Source organism: Geotrypetes seraphini, chromosome 14 (assembly GCF_902459505.1).
Source record: "Geotrypetes seraphini chromosome 14, aGeoSer1.1, whole genome shotgun sequence".
NCBI classification, from domain to species: domain Eukaryota; kingdom Metazoa; phylum Chordata; class Amphibia; order Gymnophiona; family Dermophiidae; genus Geotrypetes; species Geotrypetes seraphini.
In genome coordinates this window covers 20,431,416-20,452,250 of record NC_047097.1, presented here as the reverse complement: position 1 = coordinate 20,452,250, position 20,835 = coordinate 20,431,416, and the positions used below count along the sequence as shown (strand labels likewise).

The 20,835-nt window shown below is 42.6% G+C and overlaps 2 protein-coding genes across 4 annotated transcripts in view; one reads left to right on the top strand and one right to left on the bottom strand.

The window, feature by feature from the left end:
* The window catches only part of LOC117348369 (aromatase-like), a 103,829-nt gene extending 101,130 nt beyond the window's left edge, over positions 1 to 2,699 (bottom strand). Inside the window, exon 1 of the mRNA XM_033920422.1 lies at positions 2,539 to 2,699. Within this exon, the coding sequence (XP_033776313.1) occupies positions 2,539 to 2,611 (73 nt within the window). The 5' untranslated portion in view covers positions 2,612 to 2,699. The remainder of the gene's footprint in view (positions 1 to 2,538) is intronic.
* Positions 1 to 20,431, top strand: part of GLDN (gliomedin) — a 35,319-nt gene extending 14,888 nt beyond the window's left edge. For all 3 annotated transcript variants that reach the window (XM_033920419.1, XM_033920418.1, XM_033920420.1), the window contains exons 5-10: positions 911 to 1,057; positions 3,299 to 3,433; positions 12,139 to 12,210; positions 13,555 to 13,680; positions 13,799 to 13,949; positions 19,946 to 20,431. In XM_033920419.1, the coding sequence (XP_033776310.1) occupies positions 911 to 1,057; positions 3,299 to 3,433; positions 12,139 to 12,210; positions 13,555 to 13,680; positions 13,799 to 13,949; positions 19,946 to 20,411 (1,097 nt within the window). In that variant the 3' untranslated portion in view covers positions 20,412 to 20,431. The remainder of the gene's footprint in view (positions 1 to 910; positions 1,058 to 3,298; positions 3,434 to 12,138; positions 12,211 to 13,554; positions 13,681 to 13,798; positions 13,950 to 19,945) is intronic.
* Positions 20,432 to 20,835: the final 404 nt, after the last annotated feature.

Here is a 20,835-nt window from a genome sequence, read left to right as displayed (position 1 = left end):
ACTGTAAAGCTGAAAGGCACTATACATTTTGACATTTATAGGCAGTCCCTGCTCGGAAGAGCTAACAATCTAACTTGGACAGACAGACATGACATATAGGGTTGGGGATGCGGAACCTAAGGTGAGAAGTAATGGGAATCGAAAGCACTCTCAAAGAAGTGGGCTTTTAACTTGGCCTTGAACACTGCCAGAGACGGAGCCCGCTGTAAGCTCTTCCGGATAGGGACTGTCTATTAAATGTACAGCACCGCATACGCCTTTCAGCGCTATAGAAGTGATAAATAGCAGTAGTAGTAGTAGTAGTAGAAGCCCTTGGGAGCCCTTACTAACTACAAAACAGGTGCCGCTAATGGTCATGCACTGACTTCAAAATTAGTGCATGGCCATTAATAGGAAAATAGAAATTGCAGCCATTTTAAAGCCACGCTAAAAAGTGGCCTCAGCATGTGGGTAATCCACGTGCTTATAATAGTGCAGGCCTCTTTAAGCACAGCTTAATAAGAGTCCCTTAATACAACACAATTCTTGATAATTTTCCCTGTTTATTTATCTGTGTTGACCTAGTTTTATACTTTCCTTTTGATTTACGTTTGATTTAAATATTTATAAATTTTAAAATGAACAGAAGAAAGCCCCCAAGTGGCAAACTGGGCCAGGCACACCTACACGGAAAACAGAAACGTTCAGGATTTACTCACCAGCCAGATAAAACCAAAACAAAGACATGCAGGTGCCTTGACACACTCATGGACAGAAAGAACCTGACATACAGCAACCATTTCAGCAATGAAGACAGAAGGTCTGGATATTTTAGTCATATCCACTGGTTGTAGGTTATCCTCTACTGACTGTCCCAAATTTTGATTAAATGGTTTCTTTGCTTATAGCTTACATGGCTGGTTAATTTTAGGTGCACCTGGATCCAAGGGAGATCAAGGGGAAAAGGGGGAAAAAGGAGACCCTGGTGAGCTAGGCACTGCTGGCAAAGATGGATCATCTGGAGAGAAGGGAGAGAAGGGTGAAAAAGGCGAGATATATAACGATGTCATCTTTGAAGGTGAGTCTGTGGCTATTTTGTTTTCTTTTTAGTGGAAAGTTGTCATGTAAAATCAAAATTGTTATTTAAATTATGTTGGCACCAAGAGTTCAGGACAAGGTCCCAGTGACTTCTTTGTATTGTTCTCTTCCTAGGATAATATGTCCATCTTTCAAATCACAAAAAAATCAGGGCTGAGCCTATGGCAGAAATATGAATCTGCTGCCTAAAACTTACTCTCAAAATAATAACAATCATGGCTAAGGAAATCCAGTACCCTTGATTTATTAAAGGCCTCTCCAATGTAGTACTCTTAGGAAAATGCCTAGATTAGTGCATCACTTGTCATTAAAATAATGGTACATGAGATCAGAGGTTTCCTCCTTATGCTAATTAGCATCCTGTTGAGAAGGTCAGGAAAACTGTGTGATTATCCTATTACTAATACGAGACCAATCTGCATTTAAATTAGAACTCCCAAAAAGAGCCAGCAGTCATTTTTTTAAATGGCCACGTTCTAATCACATTAGAACACAACCAGTAAAAGATATAATAGAAAATTTCCTCTTTTATGTCCACATTAGAAATGGGGTTTTCTATGCCTGTTTACTATGCAGCTTAGTAAAGGGGCTCCTTTGTGATTTAGTGCATATCTCTTAGCATATATTTAAATAAAACGATGACTTCAGTCTATAATATAATCTTGTCAATTAACCTCAAATCTGTATTGTTGGTATATACTGTGGCCCACTGTAATGCAAAACAGTTCTGTATATCCATCACAATGGCACCTCTCACTAATAGCACCCAGACGTGTGGCCCGGACTGGAGCCACCCTGCAGGACCGGATTCCAAGATGGAATCGAAAACAACACAAAGTCATTATCATCTATTTCTTCAAAAAAACATAAATATATTTATTCTTCCTGAATTCAGGTAAGTAGTTTTCTTCAAACGTTTGCTACATTGATCAGAAAGTTCAAACAGCTTTCTCTCACAAAGAGAAACAATTCAAATAGGACAAAGCCAGAAAACCAACCAGTCTTTGCCTTGCCTTCAGAACTGAGGACACTTCAGCTGTGCCCAGGGTTTGTAGTCCAACTCAATCCAAACCCAGACTGCTACTAAAGCAGGCAATTTTCAAAATCAAACAAAAAAAAAAACAAAGCAACAATACAGTCTTAGGCATTTATCTTCACCTCCCAGAAGTGCCACAGTTTCTACAAGCCTCTGGCTAGTTTCATATATTGCCAGGAAAAAACCAGGGAGTGATAGGTTTTGCACTCAAACAATCATTAGTTTGACTCTCACAGTTCCCACCCAAGATAACAGCAAAACCTCTCCCCATTCATCACTCCCAAGCTTGTAAAAAGAATAGCAAGAACACAAAAGAAAAACATTCTCTAATCAGTCCAGCATCCAAAATCACACTCACTGTTTGGAAATGGAGGCAAAGTCCACCTACATTGCTTCAGTGACTTGAGGAGCAAATTCTGACCAACCTTCCTCCAATTCCATAGGCAGCTCTTCAGGGAACACAGGATCCTCAACCTGACCTTCCTCTAGCACCTCCATTGGAACGGGGCCATCGCTCCTGCTTGGCTGAGAAGACTTTTTAGGGAGGAAAGGATTAAACCTCCTCCCCAGCTGGCTTCCCTCTCTGTTCTTACACACAGGTTTAAGTACCTTGGGGAAACGCCCTGCTTTGTCAGCCCTGGCAGTGTTCCAAGGGCCTCTTGGGCTCCCCCGGTGGACAGTGTTATTATTATGTTCAGGAACTACCTGTCCCTTCCCCATTCCTCTCCAGGATTTCTTTTCTTCTCCTTTCTCCTCTGTCCTAACAGGGACCTGAACAGGGAGAATCTCTGGCTGGTCACAATACGAGGGGCTGCTGAAAAGTTGTCAGCCCAACCAAGAAGAGAATAATGTAGAGCAATGAAACTTACAAGTTATTCCAAACTTTTTTTTTGACACTTTTCATTTTATATCATTGAAAGAAAAAGTGTCAAGAAAAGTGTGAAATAACTTGTAAGTTTCATGGCTCCACATTATTCTCTTCTTGGTTGGGCTGACAACTTTTCAGCGGCCCCTCATAAAAAGAAAAACATTCTGTATCAACATTTTATGTAGAATTTATTGCTCTGTGAAAGTTGATGTTGGCCCAGCATTTTTCAAGTTTAATATATACAATCAAATTCAAATTCATTATGCTGTTTTGTTATCATCCTTTTTTATTTTTTTTAAATCCCACAACTTATCCAGGTTTAAAAGGGGAACAAGGATTACCTGGTCTCCAAGGTCCTCCGGGACCTCCAGGTCCACAAGGACCCCCAGGAAACAGGAGAGCGAAAGCCCAGTTTCAACAAAGCACGGTTTTGTACAGCGCCAAATGCACAGGTGACTGCCTTACACTGGGTTTAATACTTCTGGCTGTGTGTGAAAGACTTTTCTGATCACTCTGTGTTGATGCAGAGGTATTGTTGTAACTTCCTTTCAGTTTAAAAGGTATTTATGGAATCCTTCTTTGACTTTGTTGGAATTAAATTAATACTTCACTGCGTCTGTTTGATACTAAAACATCATTGCGTATAAATAAATTCAGCTATCCTATTCAATCTACCATTAAGGTTTTGGGAATAATACTGGACCAGGGCTTGACTATGAAGAACCAGGTGGACTCTTTGGTCAGAAAGGGTTTCTTTACTCTTTGGAAGCTTCAGTCCGTTAGGGTGTATTTTGATGATTCATCATTAGAGTGGTACAGTCTTTTATACTAAGCCAGCTTGATTACGGCCCGGCCCCGCTCCCACTAGGCGGGACATGGCGCCACCGGTTAGAGAGACAGAGAGACCACCCGCATCACCCTCAGCATACACGTGTATGTATTGCCTGGGCTCGACTGGCACATTGAGTCATGCAGCACTACAGTGTCACACGCTGTTAAAGTGAAATTCTGGCCTGGGCAGCTATAAAAGGTAGACATGTAACGAAGCACTCTTACGCTTCATGGGGGATCCGATCTGGGAAAGGAGGAAGAGAATTGGCTTGGGGGTAATAATGATGATGAGGTAAGGAAAGGGGGAGAGGAATAAGATGAGGAAAAAGGAAAAAGAAATGAAGTAGGGGAAAGGAAAGACTAGGATAAAGGATCAGATAAGGAGAAATGAGGAAGGGATGAGAAATTAGATGGTGAGGCTGAAGGAAAAAGCAGAAATGGAACTAGGAGACAGCAATGGAAAAACTAGAAAGAGGGGGAAATATTGAATAGGATAGTGGAAGGAAGATGGTCTGGTAAGAATATTAAAAGAATGGAGACAGGCAACAAGAAATGCATTTTTAGAAGGAGAAAAGAATGTAATCGCAGGAAGCATGGGAGGAGAAGAAAGAATGGAAACTAAGAGTTGAACCCGGAAACAGAGACAAGAATGAAATAAAAACATAAAAAGATCAATTAAAGGGCTGCTGCTGGATAAGGTGAGCAATGATGTGGAGGACACAGGAAAGGTAAAAGGAAGGGAGAAAGGGTGGTGGTGGACAGCCAAGGAAAAAAAAAAGAAAGACAGAAATACAGAAAGCGGATAAGGAGAGAGAAAAAGAAATAAAACCACACACACACACACACACATATATTCTATCACCCGTTAATGTAACGGGCTATAAGACTAGTAGACAAATATTCCCCCTCCCTTTTTACTAAACCGCGATAGCGGTTTTTAGCGCAGGGAGCTGCGCTGAATTCCCCATGCTGCTCTCGACGCTCATAGGCTCCCTGCGCTAAAAAATGCTATTGCGGTTTAGTAAAAGGGGGCCATAGTGCAAAATATAGACAGCATATATAAATTCTTAAAACGGACACATTTTGATCACTAAATTGAAAATAAAATCATTTTTCCTACCTTTGGTAATTTCATCAGTCTCTGGTTGCACTTTATTCTTCTGACTGTGCATCCAATATTTCTTCCCTTCTTTCAGCCTCCTTTATGCTTCCTCTCCTCCAGACCTCATTCCCTCCCCAAACTTTTTCTTTGTTTCATCCTGCCCCCTTCTGTTTCTCTCTCTCCATACCCCTTTTCTTTCTGTATGTCTGTCTTTCTCTCTCTCTCCTTACCCCATTTCTTTCTTTGTTTTACCCTGCCCCCTTCTTTCTCTCTCTCTCCATGCCCTCTTTTGTTCTGTCTGTCTTTCTCTCTCTCTCTCCGTGCCCCATTTTTCTTTGTTTCACCCTGCCCCCTTTCTTTCTTACTGGCTCCCTGTCCCCCCCCTTCTTTCTTTCTCCCTGCCCAACCCTCCCCCATGCCACCACCATTGGGAAAATGCTGCCACTGCTGCCATCTGGAACAGGCTGGCGCCGAGTTCGCCCTACTTCTCTTCCCTGCGGGGCCAACCAACTCTCGCCGCCTGACGTCAATTCTAACGTTGGAGAGGACATTCTGGGCCAGCCAGGCAGCGATTGGCTGGCCCAGAATGTCCTCTCCGAAGCCAGAATTGACGCGGGCGGCGAGAGTTGGTCGGCCCCATAGGGAAAAGGAGGGAGAACTTGGCACCAGCCTGTTCCCGATGGCGGCGGTGGCACTCAGTGGCTAAAGAGCTGCAGTTTGCTGGCCTAGGGAGAACACTGGAGGGTGGCCAGCTGTGCACCCCCTTGGGGCGTAAACCCGGGGTGGACCGCCCTCCCCCCACCCCCACCTTGGTATGCCACTGTCTGTACCTCACTCCCTCCCTATGACCAAAAATTTTCCTTTCTTCCATTCCTGTGTACACAACCATCTCTTTCCCTCCTTTCCTCTCTCCCAAGTCCATGCCTTCTGTGTCCAAAAACGCACTCCCTCCCTCACCTCTTTCCCTCCCTTCCTCCATCCTCTCTCCCAAGTTCATGCCTTGTGTCCAAAAATGCACTCCCTCCCCCCTTTTGTGTTCCGCGTTTGCCTCCTAGCCCTCATCTTAGCAACTTTCTCGGCCAAATACAACTCGAGCCGCGAGGCTCGTCTTCTGCTCCTACCTGCCCTGCCGCGCACACATAGCCAACCGGAAGTCTTCCCCGATGTCAGCGCTGACATCGGGAAGCCCTCCCTCCTCCGACATCAGTGCTGACATCGGGAAGACTTCCGGTCAGCTATGTGTGCAAGGCAGGGCAGGTAGGAGCAAAAGACGAGCCTCACGACTCGAGTTATATTTAACCCCGCGGGACCCAAGTCGTCCCCGTTCAGCTCTCTCCTGTGCACCCCCTTGGGGCGTGCACCCGGGGCGGACCTCCCCCCCCCCCCTAGGTACGCCACTGTGGTGGAGGATAAAGAAAGAAAGAAAACAAAAAGGATCTGCTCTGAATAAGGAAAAATCTTGCAGGTGGCCTCACTGTCAGTGGTGTCCACAGAATACCTGCACAGACAATATCAGGTTTCAGGTTTATTAAAAATCTGATATACCGCCTTATCAAATATCAAAGCGGTTTTACATAGATGAGCTGAATGGTTGTTTTCTGCCATTGCTTATTACAAGACTGATTTTTCAGCACCTGATATTAAATGCAATTTTGACAAAAAGCAATTGGTGTAATTATATACAAGGCCTTTTTTACTAAAGGGTGTTAAGCCCTAACACATGGTTAGCATACCAGCAAAAAGCCTTACCACGGAATGCACATTTTTATTTTTTTCTAAACTTTTTGGGAGGGTTTGTGCAATGGGTGCGGAAGCATTATTCAGCTTGTATATTCTGATTATTGTGAGCCAACTTGATAACTTGGTTTTAAAGCAGGAGCACTACTTAATTTAAAAGTCCCTATTTATCCAGGTATAGGTGCCTAATAATCAGACTGAATCGATGCTTAAAATTTGACTGCTGAGCCTTGTTTGAAAATAGCCACCTAATACTGCCAGCTTCCTGTCCCTCCTGTATTAAAAACAAAACTCTATGACCTTGATTCTATAAATGGCATCTAACTCCGTATGCATTTGAAGCATGGTATGTAGTTTTAAAATCTGTATAGTACTTTTAGGGACGATGCATGAATGAGATGGATTTGCATGCATTGCCTCCTTGAGATGCAAATCTATCTCATGCATGTTTATTGTGGATATCCTGAAAACCTGACCTGCCTGTGCTTGCGAGAACTGAAATTGCCTACCCCTGCTCTAGAATGCTCAGCAGTGACATCATTTCCTTGATAGGGACCACAGAACAGTATCCCTTGTTAATAGGCTCTTTTGTATGTCCACCCAGCTGTATATTCCAAGCTGAAGGTCAGGATATTTATGCAAAGTTAAGCACACTAAAACCCTCTAGCAAGACAACTTCAGAAGACACAAATTCAAATAAAGTTAATGGGAATTAGTTTTAAGATTTTATATACTGTAGCGGAGTATTTGAAAGCTAGCCCGAGGAAGAAATATACATTCTGCATAGGAGCCCCTGTTGACGGTACAATTGGTGGAGATTGTGAAAAAAGGTGAGGGCACTAGGACAGCAGTACCAGAGAATGGCAGTAACCTACCATGTACTAGTTTGTTGCATTTTAGGAAAGGTCTTAAGGCACATTTATTTTCTTGGAGAAGAGAATAGAGGCTGAGAGGATTCTACTCTGTATTTTTATATATGTTTTATCTTATTGGCATCATTGATGGTATATAAAACTGTTATGATAATCAATCAGTCACAAAAATAATTAATATAAATATATCATAAGTCTGAGTTCTCAAGTTTTTTCCCCATGTGCCCTATAGCTTTCCAGAAAGGGCTGCTTCTTTTTTTTTTTTTTTTTTATTTCAAGCTAGTTTTTTGGCTTCAGATGTTCAGTGGTTTCTCCTATCAGAAAGCACTTTCTGGAAGAGAGGTTCTACCATCAATTGGTCCATTGCTTTGCATAATTGTGTTGGGCATTTGGGACTTAGGCTTTTTTTGGTTGATTATATGTTGTTAGTGTAGATGTAGTGGTGGTCTGGGCATTTAAACAGCGAAAGTAGAGGCAGGCCATTATAAAAAAAAAAACTCATCATGGACATTTTCCCTGCTTCTACTATCGACGTTTAAGGCCTTAGGCCAAAAGGGGACTTAGACATTTTTTTTGATTATGCCTCTCCACGTCCTTTGAGACTACATTGTAATAACATTATACTAATCTAAGGTATAATTCTCACAGAATAAGAGACATTTTTTAAACTTTTCTTTAATTATAAATTCGGATTCTTCCTCTTTCCCAAATAACGGAATTCAGAGGGAAATGCATATGCAGCTGAAGTCCAGGGGCCACATCAAAGCCATTGGACTGAGGCAATGACGGAGAATGTCCTTGCATATAATAAATGTAATCTAAAAAAACAAAAGAGAGAGAACTAAATATATAACTAAATTCTCAAATAAACTAAATAATAACCCAAGAGAGTTTGAATAATGTCAAAGTAAATGAGTAAATTAATAAATGTGTGCTCAGTGACTAAGAGGTCCTTTGTCAAGCTATGGTAGGGGTTTAATGCGTATAATACCACGCGTTAAACTGCCTGGTATTTATTTATTAGACGTCTTTGTGGAACACTGTCAAAGGCTTTGCTAAAATCTAAATACACCATATCTAGCGCACATCCTCTATCCAATTCTCTGGTCACCCAGTCAAAGAAATTGATCAGATTTGTCTGACATGATCTTCCTCTAGTGAATTCATGTTGCCTCCGGTCCTGTAATCCTTTTCTTTATCCTCCCCTTCACCTTTAAGTCTCACAATGCCACTTTTGGACTTCTTCCTATCACTAATATATCAAAAAAATGTCTTGTCTCCCCGTTTTACCATGCCAGCTATTTTTTCTTCCATTTGCATCTTTGCTTTCCTTACTACAAGACCAGCCTCTCTTAACTTTTCCAGATATTTTTGCCTGCCTTCCTCTTTCTCCGATCTTTTGTAGTTTATGAAAGCTAACCTTTTATTCTTTTCCTTCTCGGCTACTACTTTTGAGAACCAAAGTAGCCTTCTTTTGCCCTTGCTTTTACTTACTTGCCTCACAAAAAGGTTTGTCACCCTTACAATTGCTCCTTTCAGTTTTGTCCATCGCATTTCCACTCCTTCCAGATGTTCCCGTCCAGATAATAATAATTCCTTGATGTAAACCCCCATCTGAACAAAGTTAGTTTTTAAAAAAGTCTAGAACCTTTGTTTTTGAATAAACCCTCTTTATACCCATCTTAATATTAAACTGTAGCATGCAGTGATTATAGGGTGACTTGTGTTCTGCCCTTTTCCCCCTTGTCTGCTCCTCTTCAGAATATGGTGACATCTCTCCACTGCTCACTTACCATGAACAGTGGCTGATTTTTGAATGGGGCACTGTTGCTCCCCAAGGACTCAATAGAGAAGTTGAGTGGCTTGTTCCATGCTAACGCCACTTGGATGATATACTTTTCTTTGAGCTTGTCAGTGTCTCTCCCATCTGCCGGGCTATCTTGTTTATCAATTGCAGCTGTAAAACTTGCATATGCTTTTTGACGGCATTTAAATTTCAGCACCAGTCTAGTGGATCACGTGATTTTGCCTGGCGGCTAGGGAGCCTCTGTATTTGGGAGTGTATGGGTTTCTCTTAACCCAGTAAGGAAGCCATTAATTGCTTTAATAAAATGTGTTTTAATTTTGTTGATTATCGTTTGATTGTTTTTCATTCATGATTTTTTGTGCTGATATCTTATCCATGTTTTCCATTTTCAGTGTTTTATGTCTTCCTCTTTTGAAACACAATCTGTGTCGAGGAAGCAGAGCAAAATTTGCACTGATATTACATTTTACTTTTAAGGATGTGGAACTTGTATGGATTATTTTTGAATGAACATTTGGACTGTGGGTTTGATTTTTTTTTTTTTTTTTTTCACTGTGTACATTTGGGGAATGGGAACACATGAATGATGGATCATGCTGCCAGCTGGTATGCGATGTCATAGCACTTTAACTGCTCACCACCTCTCCAATTAGGACATTGAAGAAAAAACTGAGATAAGTATGATGGAGGTAGGGAGGCATGTGCTATGATATAACAGGTATAACATCTTTATAACTTCACAGCGGCATCAGTTGATGATTTAATCACCGAGCACACATTTATTAATTTACTTTGACTTTATTCAAATTCTCTTGAGTTATTATATAATAGATGTAATCCATTTTAGTTTTAGCACAAAAAGGTGTCTATTAAATTTATGACCCTTTACTCTAAACCTCCGTGAGCTCCGCTCAGCTGGTAAGTCCCTCCTATCTATGCCCTTCTCATCAACTGCTAACAGACTCCGTCCCTTCTACCTTGCTGCGCCATATGCTTGGAACAAACTGCCTCAATCCCTGTGGTGGGCTCTATTTTTGGCAGTGTTCGAGGCCCAGTTAAAAGCCCACCTCTGAGATTGCTTTCGACTCCTAACTCCTCTCACTTTGGGTTCTGCATCCCCAACCCTATATGTCATGTCTGTCCAAGTTAGATTGTAAGCTCTTCCGAGAAGGGACAATCTATAGATGTCAAAATGTACAGTGCTGTATATGCCTTTCAGTGTTATAAAAAAAATATTTGACCCATTATTTTTTTAGACTATTGTCTAGTTTTATCCATTTTAGATTACTGCACCATTATTTATTTAGGAGCCTCTAAGAAACTATTAAGAAAATTGAGGATAATTCAGAATATGGCTGGTCAGATTGATTTTTGGATTAAAAAAGAATGATCATATTATTCCTTATTTTTGTTTGTTGCATTGGCTGCCGGTAGAGGCACGAATCTTATTCAAGTTTTCTTGTATTTGTTTCATGCTTATCTTGGGACTATCTCCAACCTATCTCTTTTCACATTTTATATGGTATAGTCTGATGAGGAAAACTAGAAGTCAACATTTATTTGCTTATCTGAAAATTAATGGTTGTAAATACAAGACTTTCCTGGATAAGACCCTTGCGTTCCAAGCAGGTAAACAGCAGTCTTGGTTGGGTAAATGTATTTGTCAAGCCATGTTGTCCTACAGTACTTTTCAGAAAGTGATCAAGACGATGTTGTTTGAAAAATTCATTTCCCAGTGTGGTTGCATCATTATGAATTGTTATTCTAAGCAAAAGTTTGTATTGTATTTTCCTAAAGAATATTTGTACTTTTAAGAAATATTTCGTACCTTCTTACCACTTGTATTTCGCCAATTGTCCAGTTTTCTTTGGTGTAAACCGCTTAGAAATCATTCGGTTATGGTTTGTTATGAATATAGTTATGCTATAAGTAGTACAGTAGAACAGTACCGGGCTGTATAGTGAATATAAATGTTAATTTTTATCTGACCATCACGGAACCCCTGAAACCCATCCATGGACCCCCTATGGTTCAACAGACCCCTTGCTCTAAACACATCATTTCAATAGACCTCAACACTGGTCAACATGAGTTCACCCATCCCATGCCGAGTAAGAAAAACATTTGGTAAGGTTCAAAACAAGTGTGGAATGTTTTCTTTTTGTCGAGTTTTTATATGTACGTGTAATGTTAAATTGATTCTTTGCTTTTACTAACTGCAAGAATTCACAGATTTAAGACAGCTGAGGGGACATATAATTGAAGTCTACAAAATCCTGAGTGGAGTAAAACGGTACAAGTGAATTGAGTTTTCACTCCGTCAAATAATTTTTCACTCGGATAATAGTTAAGCTCTGGAATGCATTGCCAGAGTTTTTAGTAAGAGCAGATAGCGTAGCTGGTTTCAAGAAAGGTTTGGACAATTTCCTGGAGGACAGTTTCCTGGAGGAAAAGTCCATAGTCTGTTATTGACATGGGGCAAGTGTCAAAATATGTTGTTAGACATACCATGTATTTTCGTGTCCTGACATACAGTAATTTTACCATAACTAATCCATGGTCTTGGCGTATTCTGTCTTACAGACAGTCCCATAAAAATTATGCAGAAAAGTACATTTTTACGGGAGACCCTCAAACTGTTCTTGATTCGTTTGTTTTGGCAGCATGAGAGAAAACATTACAAGTTAAATACCTTAAATTATTCTGCCATCTGTGAAGATCAGAAATTTTGGTGCAGAAGCTTTATTATGAATGCACACAATAACCGTTTACTTGTGGTTTACACGCTATTATTGGGATCTGTTCTAGGTGAGACATGTGCTGTTCCAAAGGATGATACGCTGATGGAAAATGACAAAGTCTATCATCCTAAAAAAGGAGGTAATGCTTTTTAGATATTATGTAAAGAAATACTACAGTCTTATGGATGCAGGAAAATTGTTGTAAAATGCTTTCTATTGGGGGGGGGGGGGGGGGACCTGAGGCAACAATGCCTTAGAAGAAACCCCAAACTTTTGATATATGAGGTGCCACTGAAGAGTTCTCAGCCAATCAACATAGCTGGGGCAGTTTCCATTGAGGGCTGTACACTTAGAGGGAAATTCTATAATAGGTGCCTAGTGATAGATGGCAAATAGGTGCCTAAGTTATACACCTAACTTAATTCCAGGGGCTGTCGGGGGAGAGGCATCGTGGGCAGGAAGTCTTGGGATCCCTCATGCCCGTATCTTAGTGGGGGTTTCGCTAAGGCAGGAGGGCTTGCCTTATGGTGAACCTCTCCCCCCAAAATACACCATACCCACCTGTCTACAACCCCAATAGCCCTTATGGCTGCTGGTTGCACCTTTATGGCAGTACAGTAGGGTTTGGGGGGTGCACATGTTTCATCATGAATGAAGTGTTTAAAGTGGCTTATGGGCCTGGGTACGCCTCTCTATGGTTCATTAGCCCACTCCCCAGACTACTTAAGCCACTGCTCTACTAGGCTTTCCTATGCCAGGTGCTGATGTTCTGGAGGCAGGTATATACGTTTTTATTCCGATTCTTATGGTGGTGTAGGCAGGTTGCTGGGGCCACTGAGCTGCTGTGATCAGCTCAGTGGCCCTTTTTTGGCACTTATACCTGTTTTAACTTGGACTAAGTCAAAATGTATAAGTGCTGACTAGGTAACCTGCCTAAACCTTTGGTTACACCTGCTATACGCTTATGTCTAGGTCGGCCCAGCTCTCGTCCTTTCCCCTCCTCTAAAAATGCCTCTTTTTGCTCTATGCGTGTAGAGGCAGGGGAAATGCCTAAGCTGGGTTTAGATATGTCTAAAACCAGCTTTGGTTATGGGTACTTGGACGATCAGGTTTTTTGATTGTCCAAGTACCCATTTTGGCCACTTTTTACATGGTTTTTTTCTTTGATTATGAGCCCCTTAGGCTATAAATGTTAAAAATAAATAAATAAATAAAATAAACTTGTCATCAAAACACTATTCTCAGAGTGGCATGCTACTGTAAAAGCTAGCAAGAAAGCACCACTATGCACACTAGCAAGAAAGCAACCATTATGATCCATGTCTCAAAACATGGAGAAAACTACAAATGTATAATGTAAATTTGAGTTTGGTGTGGCCTTCAAAAATCTTCCAGCTTCTACCAGTTTAAAGTTGGAGGTCTTCATTTAGAGGGCAATGCTTATTGGCTGACATTTAAATGCACGCCTCTGTATTCACTCTAGAATGCTTCATCGCAACTGTAAGAAGCCCAACTTATGTAAAGAAAGTAGACAATGCATTTGGTGCCTGGATGATGGACTCTGGGAACAGAAGTGATGAAAGAATTTGGATTGCTGAGCATTTTTCAGGTACAGTAGTAGTAGCTGATATTTGAAAGCCTCTGGAGGATTTAAGAAATCCACCATACTATACTTGTCTTTCACAGGCAGTACACTTGTAAGCAATCTGTTCTGTACTTTCATGCAGGCCTGATCGTAAAAGAGTTTGAAAATTTAACAGCACTCTTAAATAACAATTACAAGACTGTTGAGCTGAAGTGGTTCTTTCATGGATGTGGACATCTAGTCTATAATCAATCACTTTATTATCACAAAGGAGGATCAGACACTATTGTGAAGTGAGTTGTTTCTTTATATATATAAAAAACATCAAGACATTCCTTGAAATTTCATAGTTCTCACTTATATCTATATATATCTATACACATAGAGGGGCATAATCAAAAAAACCGTCTAAGTCCCTTTTTGGCCTAAGGCCTTAAACTTTGAAAGCAGAAGCAGGGAAAGTGTCCATAACCAAAACAACTGTCCTTGTTTTGATTATGGCCTGCCTCTACCTTCAGCTGTTTAAACACCCAGCCAACCACTACGTCTAGAAGTACACCCCCACAACAATAATGAACCAAAAAAACGCATAAGCTCAAAACGTCCAACACAAGGGCTTTTAGGCAAAGGAGGAGCCGGTCCTTCACCTAAAAGCTGGATTCTGTAACCGGTGTCTGTCAAAAACAACACCGGTTACAGAATCCTCCCCAACCTCCCCACACACACAACATCGGGGCAGGAGGGAACCCAAGCCCCCCTGCCCCGGGCACCCGCAGCACCCCCAATGATATCGGGGCAAGAGGGAGCCCAAACCCTCCTGGCCCCGGCGACCCCCTACCCCCCACTACAATACGGGCAGGAGGGATCCCAGGCCCTCCTGCCCTCGACACAACCCCCCTCCCCCCAACGACCGCCCCCTAAAAACCCCGATCGCCGACCCGCGACCCCCCCTTCCTCATACCTTTCAATGTTGGCCAGACGGACGGGGGCCAAGCCCACCCATCCGGCAGGCCAACCGGCTCCAGAATGGGGCCAGATTGGCCCAGGCAGCTGAAACCCCGCCCACAGGTGGGGCCTGAGGCGCCTAGGCCAATCAGTATAGGTCCGGGAACCTTAGGCTCCTCCTGTGGGCAGGGTTTCAGCCGCCTGGGCCAATCCGGCCCCATTCTGGAGCCGGTTGGCCTGCCGGACGGGCGGGCTTGGCACCCTTCTGTCTGGCCAACGTTGAAAGGTACAGGGAAGGGGGGTGGGGTGGGGTCGACGGGGGATCGGTCGTTGGGGGGAGGGGGGTTGTGTTGAGGGCAAGAGAGCCTGGGATCCCTCCTGCCCGTATTGTAGTGGGGAGTGAGGGATCGCTGGGGCCAGGAGGGCTTGGGCTCCCTCCTGGCCCGATGTTGTGTGTATGTGTGTTGGGGTGATGTATTGCGGCGAGAGATGCCTCATCTCCCCTACCGTGATGCCATCACTCCTCTACCCGAACTGCTGTGACCCTTGGCAGTTCGGGTAGAGGAGTGATGGCATCGCGGTAGGGGAGATGAGGCATCTCTCCTACCGCGATGGTTGCGGTGGGTAGGTTGCCGGGCCGCTGAACTGATCGCGCCAGCGGCATCAGCTCAGCGGCCCCTTTTTCTTCACTTAGACCTGGTTTGACTTTGTCTAAGTCAAAAAGGTATAAGTGCCGACTAGGCAACCTGCCTACGGTTTTGGTTATACCTGATGCACGCCTAAGTGTAGGTCTGCCCACCTTCCGCCCACCGCCCGCACTTTCCCCTCCTCTAAACATGCCTCTTTTCTCTCTATGCGTTTAGAGGCAGGGATAAGGCCTAAGTTGGTTTTAGATACGTCTAAGTGCTAAGCTTTGGTTATGGGTACTTGGATGATCAGGCTTTTTGATCGTCAAAGTAGCCATTTAGGACACTTTTTAGATGTTTTTTTTTTTTTAATTATGCACCCCATACTGTATACATGTGTATGTATTTGTGTATATATACTGTATTTTTTGCTCCATAAGACGCACTTTTTCCCCAAAAAAAGTGGGTGGAGAAAGGGTGCATCCTATGGAGTGAATACCCAACTCCCCCCAGGTGTTACCTTATTTTGACCGCCTGCTGCTACTCCTGGCTGCCATAAGTAGAGGAAGGGAAAGGCCAGGCGGGTGCAGCGATTGCATGCCGCCAGCCCAGTAGCCTTGCCCCCGACGTCAGTTCTGACATTGGAGGTAAGGCTTCTGAGCCAGCAGCGTGCAATTGCTGCACCCTCTGGCCTTTCCCAGGAATTCGCTCCGTGCCGGCTCCCTGCTCGTTCCTCGACCCACTGCTGAGCCAGGAGTCCAAGCCCCCTGCCACTGCTGCTTCGTTGACATATCCTCACAGCGGTAGCAGCGGGAGGTAATTAAATTCAGCAGGCGGATGGGCTTGAGGGGGGGGTGGAAGAGGACAAAGGCTGGAAGGCAGTGAGGGAAACATAGGAGGGAGGGAGGAAGGGACAATTGTTGGTCCTGAGGAAGGAAAGAAAGAGAGAAAGAAAAATTACCAGACCAAAAGGGGGGGGGGGGGGGGGAGGAAGAGGACAAACGCTGGAAGGCATTGAGGGAGGAAAGGATAATTGTTGGGCCTGAGGAAGGAAAGAAATAAATCACCAGACAACCAAAGGTAGGAAAATGATTTTATTTTCAATTTAGTGATCAAAATGTGTCAGTTTTGAGAATTTATATCTGCTGTCTATATTTTGCGCTATATTTGTCTATTTTTCTATAGTTGTTACTGAGCTGACATTGCATATTTTAAAAAGTCATCTGCCTTGACATCTATGCCCTGTCTCTACCTACCACTAGACTACCAGAGGGGGTACAGGGTGCAGAGCCTGGCAAGGAGTGTGGGGTTGGGTGCAGAGCCTGGCAGGGAGAATTTGGTTCAGAATGTGTTTTTTCTTGTTTTCCTCCTCTAAATTTAGGGTGTGTCTTATGGTCAGGTGCGTCGTATGGAGCAAAAAATACAGTGTGTGTGTGTATATATATATATATATATATATATATATATACATATATACATACACATACATACAGTGCTCCCCCGCAAATTCCCGGTCATTCGCGGTATTTTCTGACCGCAAATGACCGGGCAGGAAAGGGCAGCCAGAGCGCCGGCGAGTGTAGGAAATCACTCGCGGTATGCTCCGACCGCCTCTTCCTGTACTAAAGTCAGGCATCACCAATCAGGAGCTGCGTGTCATCTTATTTATAAACATAATCCTTTGATTTTGTAACCATTTAAAAATCAAGGAGTGTTTTTGAGGGGACCCTGTATAATATACACTGTGAACTAAAAAAACACACCACAAAATGTTTTCTCTCATATCTTCCATAGAACTTGGCAGATTGTTATGAAATGTAGTGCATCATATGCTGAATAAAGTAGATATAAATTTGTTAATATTTCCTACCACCGCCTTGTGAAAATGAATTAACTGAATAAAAACACACCAAAATGTTTTATGGGGTATCGTGAAGTAAAATGTAAAGTCAAAAAGTGTTTCAATTAAGCAGATGTTCGAAGTGCATTCCCTTTGCATGAAGGCACACAATACTCTGCTTCAGTTCAGCCCAAACACAGATGAGGTGCTGTTTAAGTTCTTCGACGTCAAGATATTACTGTCTGGTAAACGCATTCTTGTATCGGCCCCCAGATCAACTGGATTTAGGTCTGCTGAATTTGCAGGCCAGAGGTCTGGACCTTCTTCCACCAGAGGGCATCCGCTGAAAATCAGGGGAGGGAAATTTCATGGAGACTCCAGAAAGTATTTCTTCACTGAGAGGGTGGTCGATCATTGGAATGAACTCCCACGGCAGGTGATTGAGGCCAACAGCGTATTAGATTTCAAAAATAAATGGGATATTCATGTGGGATCTCTAATGAGGTGAGGGCAGGGGGTGGTGAGCAAAATCAAAGAGAAGGGTCAATGGAGTGGGCAGACTTGATGGGCTTTGGCCCTTTTCTGCCGTCATTTTTCTATGTTTCTAATGAAGTCTGGGGTCTCCCGATGTAGCAGTTCTATGGTTTCCTTTGCCAGCTATGCTGGGGCATTGTCCTGTTGGAAGATAAAAGTAGTCTCCAGACATGCGATGGATAACTGGCAACTACTTCTGCATCAAAACGACATCCTGGTAGTATGCACCATTGATCTTAACCCCAGGTTTACAGATGAAAAGAGATTTACGGTTCATAGACAACGACGCGAAAGACAAAAGCGCGCGCCGACAATTGAGCGCAGCGCACACCGCTGTGCCGCTCTAAATTACAGCTTTTAGGGGCTCCGACGGGGGGTTTTGTTGGGGAACCCCCCCAGTTTACTTAATAGACATCGCGCCGGCGTAATGGGGGGCTTGGGGGGTTGTAACCCTCCACATTTTACTGTAAACAGAACTTTTCCCCTAAAAACAGGGAAAAAGTGAAGTTTTCAGTAAAATGTGGGGGGTTACAACCCCCCACAACGCAGCGCGATGTCTATTAAGTAAAGTGGGGGGGGGGTTCCCCCCCACGCCCCCCTGTCGGAGCGCTAAAAACAGTAATTTAGAGCAGCGCGGCGGTGCGCCTTTGACCCGACACCGATATTTACAATAGCTCCACCAATTAACACACAACGAGGAGACGGTAGTGGCTAGCGTGCGTGGCATTTTAGCAAGCGCTATTCTGTGCGTTAGGGCCCTAACGCGCCTTCGTAAAAGGAGCCCTAAATTTCATAAGAAAGCCAAGTTCTGTGGAAGATATGACAAAAAAAAATTTTTGGCGTGGGTTTTGGTTTTACGGCGTCTGTGTGTATAAACCCACTTTACATGCATGTATATTAACGTCAAGAAACATGAGGTGGCAAAATATTTTATGGAAAGGAGAGAAAAAATTTGAAAAATAGAAAAATATTATTATATCCTCGAAACATGCAAGTCCATAAATGTTGAAAGGTCAGGGTTGTAATCACTTTAATACTAGTAAAACTCCCTACAGAGAACCAACCATTCCTGCACTCAACTCTGAATGAGGATGAATATGAGGGGGAAGGAAAACATTTCAGGCCGGATTCTGTAAATGGCGTTTAAATCAACAGCAGCGACATAAATGAACGTTAGTTGTGTGTCATTCACACTTGGGACACCATTAACAGAATCACAGCTAACTACACCGAAGAAAAAACTTTTAGATGCCTGCAATGGCCTACATTACAGGTGTCTAAGTTAGAACATAAGACTGGCCGTACTGGGTCAGACCAATGGTCCATCAAGCCCAGTAGCCCGCTTTCACGATGGCCAATCCAGGTCACTAGTACCTGGCCAAAACCCAAAGAGTAGCAACATTCTATGCTAAATTATAGTGCACAATTCTCAAGTTTATTAGGTTTCTTGATTAATCACTTAATCAGACTTCTAAGTGATGTACATATTAAAATGTACATTTGTTGGGAGACAATACAATACATAAAATACTTAAAAGGACAAACTTACACTCGATTTAACATATTCTTAACATTAGATACGGAGGGATGAAATACAATTCATTAAAGTAAAGAAAAGACATTAAGGGAAAATAAAAAAGGGTAACAAATTAAAAAATATAATAAAAAGTAGAGTAATAAGATAATAAAATTAGTTTGTAAAGGCATCCTTAAAAAGAAATGTTTTTAAGTTACTTTTAAATTTTCCAAAAAGGGCATATCCAGGGGAGGAGAATGGGTGGCCCTAAAACTTAGGTGCACTGTTACAGCGTATGCTTGATTTGCGCACAACATAGGTGCAGGTATTTAGGCTTGGTTTTCACTGGCCTAAAAGGTATGCCAAGCGTATGCATAACTTCAGAGGTGTTTTCTAGAATCACACTAAGCAATGTCCCTTTTGGTGCTGATTTTTTAGGTGTCATATACAGTGCTCTCCCCCAAAGTTTGTGTGTGTGGGGGGGGGGGGGGGGGGTTTGCGTTCCCGGAGTACCTGCAAACTTTGAAAAACCATGAATATTGGATGTGGTTTAGAAGCGGGGATCAGAGGCGGCAGCAGGTGGTGCTAGTGCCGATGCGGGTGGTGGCGCTTGCGGATCGAGGAGTCGGAGAAGCTCTAAATAGCTGGAGAGGGCTTCAATACAGGCGGGAGAGGGGAGGGTTAGAGGAATATGCACGGCGGGGACCCAGAAGAGGCGGTTAGAAAAAAACTCTGAATTTGCGGGGGTATACTGTAAAGAACATGGCCCCTTGTACTAAAAGACAAAATTCTAAACATTGCAGCACTGTACTGATATTTTATTTTCAGATTTGAGTTTGAGACAGAATCAGTAAGAACCCTGAAGATTGAAAATGCACTGTACCATGGCCGCAACTATCTCTTCTCCAATTCCAAATCGTATTTCAATGTGGCAATGGATGAAAAAGGTCTGTGGCTCATTTACGCGTCGAGTCTGGATGAGAATATCGTTGTAGCAAATCTCGATGAAAAGACATTCTCAGTCATTAAGCTGATCAACACAACGTATCCCAAAACCAAAGCTGGCAATGCATTCATAGCCTGTGGAATTCTGTATGTCACCGATACAAAGGATATGAGAGTAATGTTTGCTTTTGATTTGTTAAAAGGGAAGCAGGTTGGTGCAAGTTTTGATTTACGATCTTCAAGCTCAGATCTTGCTATGATATCGTACAATCCAAGAGATAAGCACTTGCATGCATGGGAAAATGGCTATTTAATGGAATATCCTGTACATTTTCTGTCAGATGATTAAAATATATATGCAAATATGCATTACCATAGAAACTACTCATCTGTAAAATGCACTTAATGCTTTATATATTTATGGTCAGCATGGAGAACTGTCACTTCCTCATTCCATATTAGTTTTGCATATCTGGCATATCTGTTTAATAAAAAATATATAGAACCAAGGGAGGCTGTTAAATAAATCTATATCCACATAGCACAACCTCAAGAGTATAGGATAACAAGTCCAAGTGTTACTCTTAAGGGAGAAAAGACCTCAGTGTCTAATAGGGAAAATCAAAGCAACCCCTATAGACAGGCTAGTTGCAAATATCACTTGCAGCCAACAGACACATCCTCGGTCAAAAACTCCCAAAATGTTGAGGACACAATTTCACAGTGAATTTCAACAGTCTTAATTCTAAGTCTCAAAAAGTTTTCAAAAAAAA